At 34.2% G+C, this 12600-nt stretch overlaps 1 protein-coding gene across 1 annotated transcript in view; it reads left to right on the top strand.

The window, feature by feature from the left end:
• Positions 1-338: 338 nt before the first annotated feature.
• The window catches only part of LOC108548251 (thyrotropin-releasing hormone receptor), a 36743-nt gene continuing 24481 nt past the window's right edge, over positions 339-12600 (top strand). The window contains exon 1 of the mRNA XM_017901100.1: positions 339-2229. Coding sequence (XP_017756589.1) covers positions 1372-2229 — 858 coding nt within the window. The 5' untranslated portion in view covers positions 339-1371. The remainder of the gene's footprint in view (positions 2230-12600) is intronic.

Genomic DNA, 12600 nt, shown 5'->3' with positions numbered 1-12600 from the left:
GCTGATGTTGACAGAGACGAATAGGGAGAATAGATGATTTGGGAATACAGGAAACTATGTTTCTACGGAATAATCGAGGAATTCCAGAGGTACAGAAATAGAGAAGTAAATTATTATAGCCTGCCACTCTTATGGCAGCAGTTAGAAACATCCAATGTTTGTTGACACTGCGGAGAATTTAAAGCTACACGCAACGAGAGCAACATTCTTTGCAGTTTGTGGCGAGTACTTGTCATTCGTTCGGAAAAATAGAACGACTCGAACGTCGTGAACATGGAAGAACGTTTTTAAATTTTTAAAACATTTATGCTGCTTCCTATGAAAAGATCGATATCTGCGAAGAGACTCTGAAATTTGGAAATATTAAAATGGTACTTTCTATGAAGAGACTCTGTGAAATTTGGGAACATTAAAAGACACGAAGAGAATATTAAATGTTCCGGAAGAATTTGGGAAAAGGTTCCGAAATTATCGATTTCAGCGATTTCAGTGAAAAGAAATCGAATTCATTTTGAAATCGAATGACCGACTGCTACCTGAATTCGATGTTCATCTAACGAGAAAACTTCGAAGCCTGGTAGAAGTCAATAAGAAGAAAGAAACCTATCCAAGACAAGTGGCATCCATTTCATCTCCAGTTATCTCGCGGTGACTATTCTTACAACTTCGTTTGAGTTTCGTCGAAGCGGAATTTACCTCTTTACTGATCAAACTGAGCAGATAATTTTCTAAAGAACAGAAGCTCGCTCGTTTTTCACGATCGCTGTAATAATTTCAAGCGACTAATGAAAAGCACGGTCGTAAATCCTCAAATCGTCAAAGTGTATGGGTTTGAAAAGCCAGATAATTTCAGGCGCTGCACGTCATGCTAATTAACTCGACACCATTGTTAGGATCGTGTTTAATTAATAGAATTTCGAAAAATCCGCGTTCCCTTGATGCCTATTAGAGAAGGGTGAACGTGGATTACATCAACCCTATTTATCGTGAATGACATCACTGGATCGATCATTAACGTAAGATTTCTCGTTGTTGCACACGGCGAGTGTTCCTCAGAACCAGGGACGCATTTAGAGGGACTTGGAAACGTTTGGTCACATCGATAAGAGGAACGTGACATAGAGAATATTCGCGATTTTGTCACTAGATATATCACTAGACGTAATTACCGAGTTTAATGTGTCAACGAAAGTTCTCTGATATCAAAGCAATCTGACCATGTCGTTCGGCCTCTACTCTGTGTCAAATTCGTGAACAGAGTACTCGATACCGTTTGATGCTTCTGCGAAGTTTATAACAGCGAAGCGAAAATTGATTAGCCAATTCGTAAACGAATTTTCCTCTGAGAAGAAAGAAGAGGAAAAGAGCACCATGTTCCACATCACGTCGGCGCTTATCACGCACACAAGGTGCGCGCAAGTATCCTCGAGTGAGGACATGTCTCCACGTGCCAGGCGCTCCGTCTCGCCGACCATGTGGGTTAATTTAACTCACTATGCCTACCGAAACAGGAGCCTCGAGCAGGGTCTAGACTTTGAAGAGAAGCCGATGGAAGTCTGTCACTCTTTGTACTTCCTGTTGGACTTCTTCCATCAGTACTATATTCCCTCGATCATCCTGCTCGGCCTGGTAGGCAATCTGCTGTCCTGCGTCGTGTTCCTGAACACGCATCTCAGGATACGGAGTTCCAGTTACTACTTGGCCGCTTTGGCCACCGCGGATTTCGGTTTCCTGGTTACCCTGCTGTTAGTCTGGCTGAATAACACGATAGGGTGGAAGGTGTTCAATAAGGACGGTTGGTGCGAGACTTTGGTCTACGTGAGCGCTGTCTGCAGCTCTCTCAGTGTCTGGTTAATCGTCGCGTTCACCGTTGAGAGATTCATAGCAGTTCAGTACCCTCTACACAGACCCCATATATGCACCATCGCCAGGGCGAAGACCATAGTGCTGGTGCTGGTGAACCTGGCGCTGCTCAGTCACTCGTACTCCTTCGTCACGGCTGGGGTTGTTGTGAACAAGGATGGAGAGGAGTTTTGTGACTTGAAGGAGGAGTACATGGAGGTGATGAAGATAATCAGCATCATCGACAGCATCGCTAGTCTCATTGCGCCATTGGTCCTTATCATCGTGATGAACACCATTTTCAGCAGGCGGTTCAAACAGACCTCAACCACCTCTACGGATTGCCCCAGCAGGGAACGATCGGACATCAATCTGAATCAAATCCCGGTGAGTAAGAATTCTTTAGTTGAAATGCCTAATGATCGTCTGGTGATCGTCTATTGATTGAAAATAATCTAACGTGATCTAATTGGTTGAAAATATCGAGCTTAGGTTAGGTTCAATTCATCGCAATTAAACTTGGGAAAGGTAGGGAGATCTACATATTCCAATTATGATATTAAGATTGAGCATTGGGATAACATTTGATTTGGAGATTAGGTTTCTGCGCATCCCTCTCTGTATATACGTGATGTGGAATTTATAAGAAATCCGTGGTAATTAAATTTATTATTTGTACACTTATGATATCAAAATTTCTTTCTAAAATTCTGTTTTTCGAGAAACGTAATTTAATTTGATATTTTTCTTTTAAATTGTAAAGTAGATTGTTTATAATGCATTTAATTAATTATATTAAGCATAAATTTCGAGCTTCGAATTTTCAATATATGAAAATACAACTTGTAAAATATCTCCTTATACCAACTCGATAATTATTTTTAATAATTATTTTTTAGAATTATTTGAAATACGAAATGTACACTATTTGTACCAAAAAGATTGGACTATTTTTAGGATAACCTATTTATTTTTCTTTTCCTTAATAATTTATAATAATTTATAATTAAGTTAAATTCGTACCTTAAGTCAGAGAAATTTGAAAAAGTCGATAGACTTTCGCTAAAAGCAATTATATTATCCTAACAACTTATATCCTAACGGCCGCGATATTATTGAGATAACGCATTAAACCTAACCTCAAAACATAACCCGTCGATATACGCAGTTAACTCGGTGTTTAGGTTGTAAACAAGGAAGCGATCGCTGCCACTTTCCTATATGAACTCGCCGAAATCAATGCCAGATGGTGAACCACTCAATCTCCTTTTTCTTTTAGAAATTGTTTGATAGAGAAAGAACGCGTGTAACTTCTCCGAGCATTCGATATATGTATTTCCAACGACATAGGAAAGCAACGCCCTCTCATCTAGATATTCGACAGTTAATGGACGTCACTATTTTCAATGCAAGCCGTCGGGCTTCAGTCTCGTAACTGGGCTGTTTTCTTGTTTCTCTTGCTTACAAAGCAAACAACCGGTGAGAAATGCACGCTTAAAGATGTTCTCTCTCCGGCGTTGACCTGTTTTTCGAAAGGAACTCGAACATGGTCTCACGTCGAGGTTAGTTTTTCTAATCCGACACTGATATTCGAAGAATCTCCACCAGCCAGCTAAACATTTCCCGAGGATGAAGTGCTCTGACAGAACACGTTATTTAGAAACAAAAATTCTAATTGAATTGGGACTTTTATGTATACAGAGGGTGTAATATAATACGAAGACCTACATTAGGGGCGAACACTATACGAGTGTTTGCACTGGATTTTGTTGTTTTTCAGGATATTTTGAAGCACTTAAAAGTTGACGGAGTGCTATATATATTTGATTTCTATTTCAGCTAACTAGCTCAGTGCTTTGTACTATTTTATCCTAACTATGCGGTATAGTGGAAGTATAGTGAATTATTTATATTTTCCTGAGTGGACGAAGCATAATTAACACTTTGCACTCGAGAGGTGACTCTCACAATCAGTCACCATTTAATTAGATTCTAAAGATCGACGTTAATTAATATATCAAATTTAAAATTACCTAACGATGCGTGGAATGTCGAAGAAAAATAATTCTACGTCTTAATTTGCATATGATTTCTCATTTACCATTTTGAAAATGTCCTCGACTCCATGACAGAAAGTCTTCGAATTACTATTTTTCTCTGACGAAAAAGTCGTCGAGTGCAAGGGGTTAAATATTATATATTTATGGACGAAGCATAATTAAGTATTATATATTTATGGACGAAGTATAATTAAATATAGTTTTTAATAGAGTTAATTTTTAATAGAGCTCGGTATTACAGGTTGAAATGAAGATAATTTATGATGATGTTATTTATATCATATATCATGGCAGTCATTCGATACTTGCATAATGAAAGATTAAATTAACCCCATTTATGGGATACGATTTATGAAATGAAGTTCATTTATATTTCGGATATAATTTCCAGCGTTAATGACCCATCATAAATACTCATAAACGATTATCGTTTCTCGAATAATTTTGAGGTAATATATTTATTTTGAAAAATGCTGCAATTACATACAGATGCAAGCGTAAATAATATACAAAATGTGCAATAGTCTTTGCTGTATTTTTGCTGTAAATTCGCGAAGAGTCAATTTTCTTAGGTCAATAGCATTGTTTTTACTTTAATATTTTCTTGTTTGGCTGTTTGAACTCGTATCGAACAATGAATATTACCAACAGCTTTTTGAGTATTACGATTGTACTAATATTTCGAAATTTTCTGTAGATTTTACTTTCAACCAAATGAAATAACGCGTTTCACTGGCTACAATGGAATAACTCTGTAGGAACCTATTTTTGACTCTGCTTTGTTTCACAAATTGTTCGACCTTTATTAATCCATAATTAACCAAAATTGAAAATTGAAAATAAAATAGTATACATTTAGATGAATTATAGATTACAGAAAAAATAAATTAGAAAGAATAAGGTATTAATAAAGAATAAGGTGTATACGTTTCCTTGGGACACCCTGTATTTGCAAATTTAGAAAATAATTGTACAATAAAAGTTAGGTTAGGTTATAAAAATCGACTTCTTTGGAAATTTTTTCTACGGAAACCATGATGAATTTTGATACGCAGTTTCTACACTCGGATTTATTTATATTTGAGGAATATAAGTTTAATCACGAATTCCCTGTTTCGGAAAATGCTTCTGTGTTTGTTAAAAATTCTCGAAACAATCGGTCAGTGAGAATCGGTGTGCGAAGAATAGCGTTGATTTAACCCTCTATGAACCGAATATATTTTTCTTGACTATAACGTAAAATCAACAAATATCAACCAATAAATTCAGCAGTTTGACAATTTTGTTATAACGAATTCATATTGAAAGTTTAAATTAACAACGTTTGTACTATTGTGCCAAGATAACGTGCAATAGATAGACAAGATAATTTGCCACGCCATCTTGTGGAAAACAGATCATAGGGGGCCATAGAGGACCTAACCTATCATGATCGAATAACTGGTAAATAAAAAAAAATTCGAATTTTTAAAAATGGACCCACGGGAGGTATTGTAAAAATAATTATAAATATATCGAAAGAAAAATTGCGAACTGGAGTGATCAAGCGATAACGTTGAATGCAGGATTTAATTAAATACCCATACATTAGCATGTAACTTGAAAGTTACACGGGTCCATAGAGGGTTAAATTCGAAAATGGTTGTATCGATCGAACAACCACGAAAGGCTCGTAAGCATTTAAAACTGGAGCTTTTCAACATTTATTTTGGAGAGCTTGTCTTACATTGGAAAAGCTTGTGTTCGAATATACGATGGATTCACCGAACGACGCAGTGACTTATAAACCTTTGGCAAGCGAGAACACGGTTTAGCGTTGCGATGTGGGAACGTGTTGTGAACACAAAAATTGTCGAATGGATTTTGCAAATATATTCTCAATTCCCATGAAACACTACGACCTACGATGATGACGTACACATCATCGAAATGATATTTAACTAAAATTAACTGAAATAATGTTTATGATATAAACAAAGGGTTGCATTGTTAAATTTATCAGCGAAACCACTCGTAATTCGTGTAACTTGATCGTGTAGCAGACGTGAAATACACGGATCATTAGCGAAATACGAGAGCCAATTTAACAGTGTAAACGTTGCGTATGAAGATAAAAATTGTTCCAGCTATTCGGTATCTTCGATTATGCAGAGGTGCGTGATTTCTCATGTGACTATCAAATAATATTTTCAAAATTTACTTCGTTCATCTCGACACGTGAAATACGAATTTTTGAAAAATTTTAACCCTTTGCACTTGAGAGGTGACTCTCAGTCATCATTTAATCAGATTTTAATGATCGACCTTAATTAATATATCAAATTTAAAATTACCTAACGATGTGTGGAATGTCGAAGAAAAATAATTCTACGTCTTAATTTGCATATGATTTCTCATTTACCATTTTAAAAATATCCTCCACTCTATGACAGAAAGTCTTCGAATTACTATTTTTCTGTAACGAAAAAGTCGTCGAGTGCAAAGGGTTAATATTTCGGGGAGATTAGGTTTGAATATTGCGATACCCGCACCTGAAACTTTTATTTTTCTTATTATATACCTGATTTTATATATATCCGTCATTTGTGATACACATGTTAATCGTTATGACTTGGTATCGAATTTTTACAAAATGGAGTGTATATTTATATTTTTGAGAGTATATATATATATAATATTTAAATAATTTAATATATATATTAAAATTTACCATTAGTCAACCATTACCACAGCATATACTATAATATACCTGCTTTTTGTGTGTGTATTGTATAAAGAATGATAAAATATAATAATTAATATAGGATAAAAATAATATATACAGTTGCATTTTAAATATATTAATATATATATTAAAATTTACCATTAGTCAACCATTACCACAGCATATACTATAATATACCTGCTTTTTGTGTGTGTATTGTATAAAGAATGATAAAATATAATAATTAATATAGGATAAAAATAATATATACAGTTGCATTTTAAATATATTAATATATATATTAAAATTTACCATTAGTCAACCATTACCACAGCATATACTATAATATACCTGCTTTTTGTGTGTGTATTGTATAAAGAATGATAAAATATAATAATTAATATAGGATAAAAATAATATATACAGTTGCATTTTAAATATATTAATATATATATTAAAATTTACCATTAGTCAACCATTACCACAGCATATACTATAATATACCTGCTTTTTGTGTGTGTATTGTATAAAGAATGATAAAATATAATAATTAATATAGGATAAAAATAATATATACAGTTGCATTTTAAATATATTAATATATATATTAAAATTTACCATTAGTCAACCATTACCACAGCATATACTATAATATACCTGCTTTTTGTGTGTGTATTGTATAAAGAATGATAAAATATAATAATTAATATAGGATAAAAATAATATATACAGTTGCATTTTAAATATATTAATATATATATTAAAATTTACCATTAGTCAACCATTACCACAGCATATACTATAATATACCTACTTTTTGTGTGTGTATTGTATAAAGAATGATAAAATATAATAATTAATATAGGATAAAAATAATATATATACAGTTGCATCTGAAAAATCAAATTAACACCTCTGTAATACTTCTGAAAAAGATATGTGCATACGGCAGATATATATGTACCACTTGATAGTTAATTTTCGACTACACGATATTTTCTCTACCTTTCGGCGTTTCGAATCTATAACGTAGGCCAGTTGCGTGGGCAACTCTGTATATGCCTTTGTGGCACGTATCTGCGGATGATTCAAGGTTTTCGCGTTATTAAACCGGCCAGCGTCAATGCGTACGATTTACGACACAGTGACCAATAACAATTAAGTATTTTCAACGACCGATACCTAGAACACGTAATAATGTTTGCCACGAACAGGGTATGCAAGGTCCGGATTTTATTGCATAATAAAACGTGCATCTGACAAGATGAATCGAATCTCCAGTGTTGCAATGGAATAAAAGCAGGGGAAAAAATTGAAATACGAGGAGAAAGAAGAATGTATACGATTTGTCAGAGATTTACTCATGGACACGATTAGTAAAATCAAGTCAGTAAAAATAAGTAAAGCTTCTTGACAAATCCATGTGTGTTAGCTTGGGGTTACTGGAAATCAAATTAAAGGATATATATAATACACGATATGTTATTCCATACATAACCCTATACTATATACTTGATAATGCAATCAAAAATTTACAATTTTTAATTAAAAACTTCTGTTTTCTATCGAAATTACTTCTTGCGTGAATTTTGGGACACCCGGTACTTGGACTTAAAGAATAGATTTTATGAGAATTTTATATCAACGTGGGATCCTCTGGTGGCGAGTATAGGAATTAATAAATACATTTCCTTTGACAACAACAAAACGTAATTTATAAATTTTTATCATAATTTATTCGACATAGTGTTATTAGCGTTATCGAACAGTATTATATCTACGAGGGAAAATTATAACATGGTTGGAATATTCATCTATTGTGCCAGGGACTCGTTACAAGCAATTCAGGAAGACGATATGTTTCACAAAATTCTCTACCAACCTGTCATACAAATTGAAACATACTAAACTACGTACAGTGAACATTCGTGGGCTCAATTTAAAGAGCAAAGCCTGTAGCTTCACGACTCTAACTTTAATATCTACTTTGACATTTTTATACCAGGAAACAAAGACAGTTTTTCACTTAGAAAATTGGAAAAATTCCATTAAAATAATTTTTTCGGGAACCAAATTACCAGGAACAGAAGTGTCCAGTTCGAAGGAACATAATGCAATTTAATGATAATTTAATTTATTATTTAATATATAAATATAATTTAATATAATATAATTTCAATTTATCGAAAATTATTTTGAACGCAGAGTATACAACCGACGTGATAGTAACTAAAAAAGTTGATATAGTAGAACATGCACCGGATACAGTTCTATTTGCATACGCCAACCATAATGATCGAACGCGTGTAAAATGCTATTTGGTTTTCGCAGTTGTAACAAATAGGATCGAAGTCCAGTTTATTCCAAGTGAAATTATTTAACAGCGAAAAATCGTACCTCGGTATCTACGGGATTTCTGGAAACTCGAAAATTCCGAAGACCCCAGTGAATTTCAAAAATTTTTAAGAAAACTATCAGCGTTCGAATTTTTCTAATTTTCCGAGTGGAAAACTGTCTTTGTTTTCTAGTATAAAAATGTCTGAGTAGAAATAAAATTTAAGGGTGCGAAAGTACAAGCTTCGCCCTTTATATTGACCCCACGAATGTTGTCGTATGATTTCTGCTCGCGAAGTTATGACCGTTCGAATATTGAGATAGGATTTTACATGAAAACGGGACTTTATATCTTTCACCGACACAAATACACCAATACGAAAAACGATTCGCAATATGAAATAAGCTGAAACTACTAATTGCTCGAATTGTGCCAAGAACTCATTACGAGCAACGCAGGACCTGTCATCAACGTTAACCTGTCATGTACGATAAAACATTCTAAAATAGGGTGTCCCAAAATTCACGCAAGATTCGAATCTTGCGTCATTTGTGGGATAAAGTGTAATCAATGAAAGAAAAAAGACAATGTGACAGTCGACAGTTTAGGGTTATTAAAAATGTAGCGTTATATGAAAAAATAATGCATAAATATTAAGCAATATTATTCAATAGTTAGAATTTGTAATTAGAAACCTGTGTTTTGTATATAAAAACTACTCCCTGCCTGAATTTTGGGACACCCTATATATACGTAATGCAGACATGGAATTTTATTTATTTTATCGACGAAATAGGTCGAAATTAAGCAATAGTTAGAATTTGTAATTAAAAACCTGTGTCTTGTATATAAAAACTACCCCCTGCCTGAATTTTGGGACACCCTATATATACGTAATGCAGACATGGAGTTTTATTTGTTTTGCCGACGAAATAGGTCGAAATTAAACAATAGTTAGAATTTGTAATTAAAAACCTGTATTTTGTATATAAAAGCTACTCCCTGCCTGAATTTTGAGACACCCTATATATACGTAATGCAGACATGGAGTTTTATTTGTTTTGCCGACGAAATAGGTCGAAATTAAACAATAGTTAGAATTTGTAATTAAAAACCTGTATTTTGTATATAAAAGCTACTCCCTGCCTGAATTTTGAGACACCCTATATATACGTATTGCTGACATGGAATTTTGTTTTATCGACGAAATAGGTCGAAATTACACTTTCGTGGCCACCCTCGTGTTTCATTGACTTCTTTCCTGTACCTCGTCCACGTGTATCCGTGGGTGAACGGTGTTAGTCGCGAATCAGCTATTTCTGATCGTTGTATAAATATCTGCGGCTTATGTAATCGCCACCATTCATCTTTACAGGCCCAACTCGGAACATTTTCGATCTCCCCGAAATGATACGGCAATCCAAATCGTCTCGTCCCGGAACCGTGATCCCGAATAGTGAGTCGATGTTCGATTCGAAATACAGATACGATCAATGACGCGTCCGAATGTTGACGTTAATGAAAGAGCTGGAGCTTACGGCAAATTTGCGCGACTTTCTTTGGTCGAATGCGCGATGAATACAGGGTAGATTACTGTTTAAGCTGATTATTCGAGCTAGTTGGATATTAGGGGAACGTGATACACTTTGTACTCTTGCTTACTGCGATTATTTGCACAGGGTGATTCATCCACAGTGTACCGCACTGATAGCGATTTCTCTTCTGTTTTTTCTCCTTTGCTTTTATTTTAATTTTTTCGTGTTTGGCTATTAAGTCGAGCAGTGATTATCTCGATGAACGTTCGATTTGGTATAGCAATTAAACGTGATTAATTTTGCTGGATACTCATTGTAGGTAATAAATTAAAATTTCTGATGAAATTACGTATTTTTCTTACTGCGTGTGTTTTATAAACTACGTTTTTAATTGCATTCAAGCAAACCATAAATACGATACATATATAAAGGTAACGTTAATTAGGTGTTTTATTTGCTGTAATTATTTGCACAGGGTGATTCGTTCGCGGTGTACTGCACTGATGTTGATTTCTCTTCCGAATATATCCATAAATATGCAATTTCGGCCACTTTTAGTATTCATACATATAAAATACACAAATAAATGTAAAGAGGAATAGAGAGAAGATACATTTCCTACAAATAATTTGTTAATTAGGTGCATACTAGAGCAGTATGCTTTATCCAAAATTTATTTCAGAAATTTAACCGACGAAGGCACTCAATTAATACTGTGTCTAAGTGACCGAGTATAGTCATCGTTCTTTTTTCGTTAAAAAGAACATCAATAAGAATCGCTTCAGACTTTTCCCTTAATTACTCTTTCTAAAGTCTCTTTGACAATTTGCATGGCGAATCGCTTTGTCTTCGATACGGTGAATCAATAGTAGGTGGATACAGGGGCGGAAACAGACTCCGATGAGTTGCATATAAAACGATTTCATTTTTCATTGCGACGCACTTGCGATAATTACTTGTTTCATCCTATCTCTGTCAATGTCGCTATAAAGCTGTCCCTGAAAAAAAATCATCGGAGCTGTCCTCCATTTTGTTCATTAACAACAGATGTCGTTATTGGCATTTATCTGTGTTATCGAGTTAATATTATTCACGGTTAAATCATACTCTTTTCACACTGCTTTATACTTGGAGTACACGTGTATGCAATATTCCCATGGGTCATATATTTAAATTAATCCAATATATCGATAGCCTAACGTTGCAGATATAATTATTCGTTTGAAAGTGCATTGCAAGACTGCCATCTGTTCGATAATCAGCTAATTAATCGGCGTACTAGATAATTGAAAATCGCGAAATAGTGGAATAGTTAATATAGTGAGTTTCAGGAAATAGTATTTCAACAAAATTTCGCAAAAGAAGCTGAACGAATTGATAAGTTACAATTTCCTGACGAATATAAGCAGAGTTTATAAACTATTAAGAGAGTTGATCGTTGAAATATACAGGGTGTCTCAACAATGGTGGATAACTATATATAAATTTTACTATCAATATTATACACGCGTTTCATCTATTTTCTTCTTCTTTTTGAGAATACAGAGGACACTCGAGGTTGAAATTGTTAGATTAATTTATAATTCGGAAATAAATTTTCAAAGTCTAGAGAAGTGAGGAAATGTTGACCACTATTCCCAACTTTCATACTAAATTCATTTTCACTTTCCTTCAGGGCAAAATTCCATAAAAGTTTGTCAAACAGATTTCTTTATACGCGTATACTTAAACTACATACGTGTATATTAAAATTTAGTAATCCTCGTTACAAAATAATACTCACTTGTATAGGATATTAAACTGTGCTATCTTTCTACTAGCTCATCAAAATACCTAATATACAAGGTGTCCAAGGAATGGTAGTAAAATCGGTAAGGGGTGATTCTACGTGAAAAAGCAAATCGAAAATGAAGAATAAAATTTTTTCATTCGAAGCTTCGTTGTTGAGAAAATCGACTTTGAATATTCACCGCGTACGCGTGCACTTGACTTCGGCTCACAAGATGGACGACTATCGGTATATCAGCGCGCTCGCTGAATATTCAAAGCCGATTTTCTCGACAACGAAGCTCCGAATGAAAAAGTTTTATTCTTCGTTTTTGATTTGCTTTTTCACGTAGAATC

Source organism: Eufriesea mexicana, unplaced genomic scaffold (genome assembly GCF_001483705.2).
Source record: "Eufriesea mexicana isolate 0111107269 unplaced genomic scaffold, ASM148370v2 scaffold1490, whole genome shotgun sequence".
In the NCBI taxonomy this organism is placed as follows: domain Eukaryota; kingdom Metazoa; phylum Arthropoda; class Insecta; order Hymenoptera; family Apidae; genus Eufriesea; species Eufriesea mexicana.
This window is presented reverse-complemented; position numbering and strand designations above follow the sequence as displayed.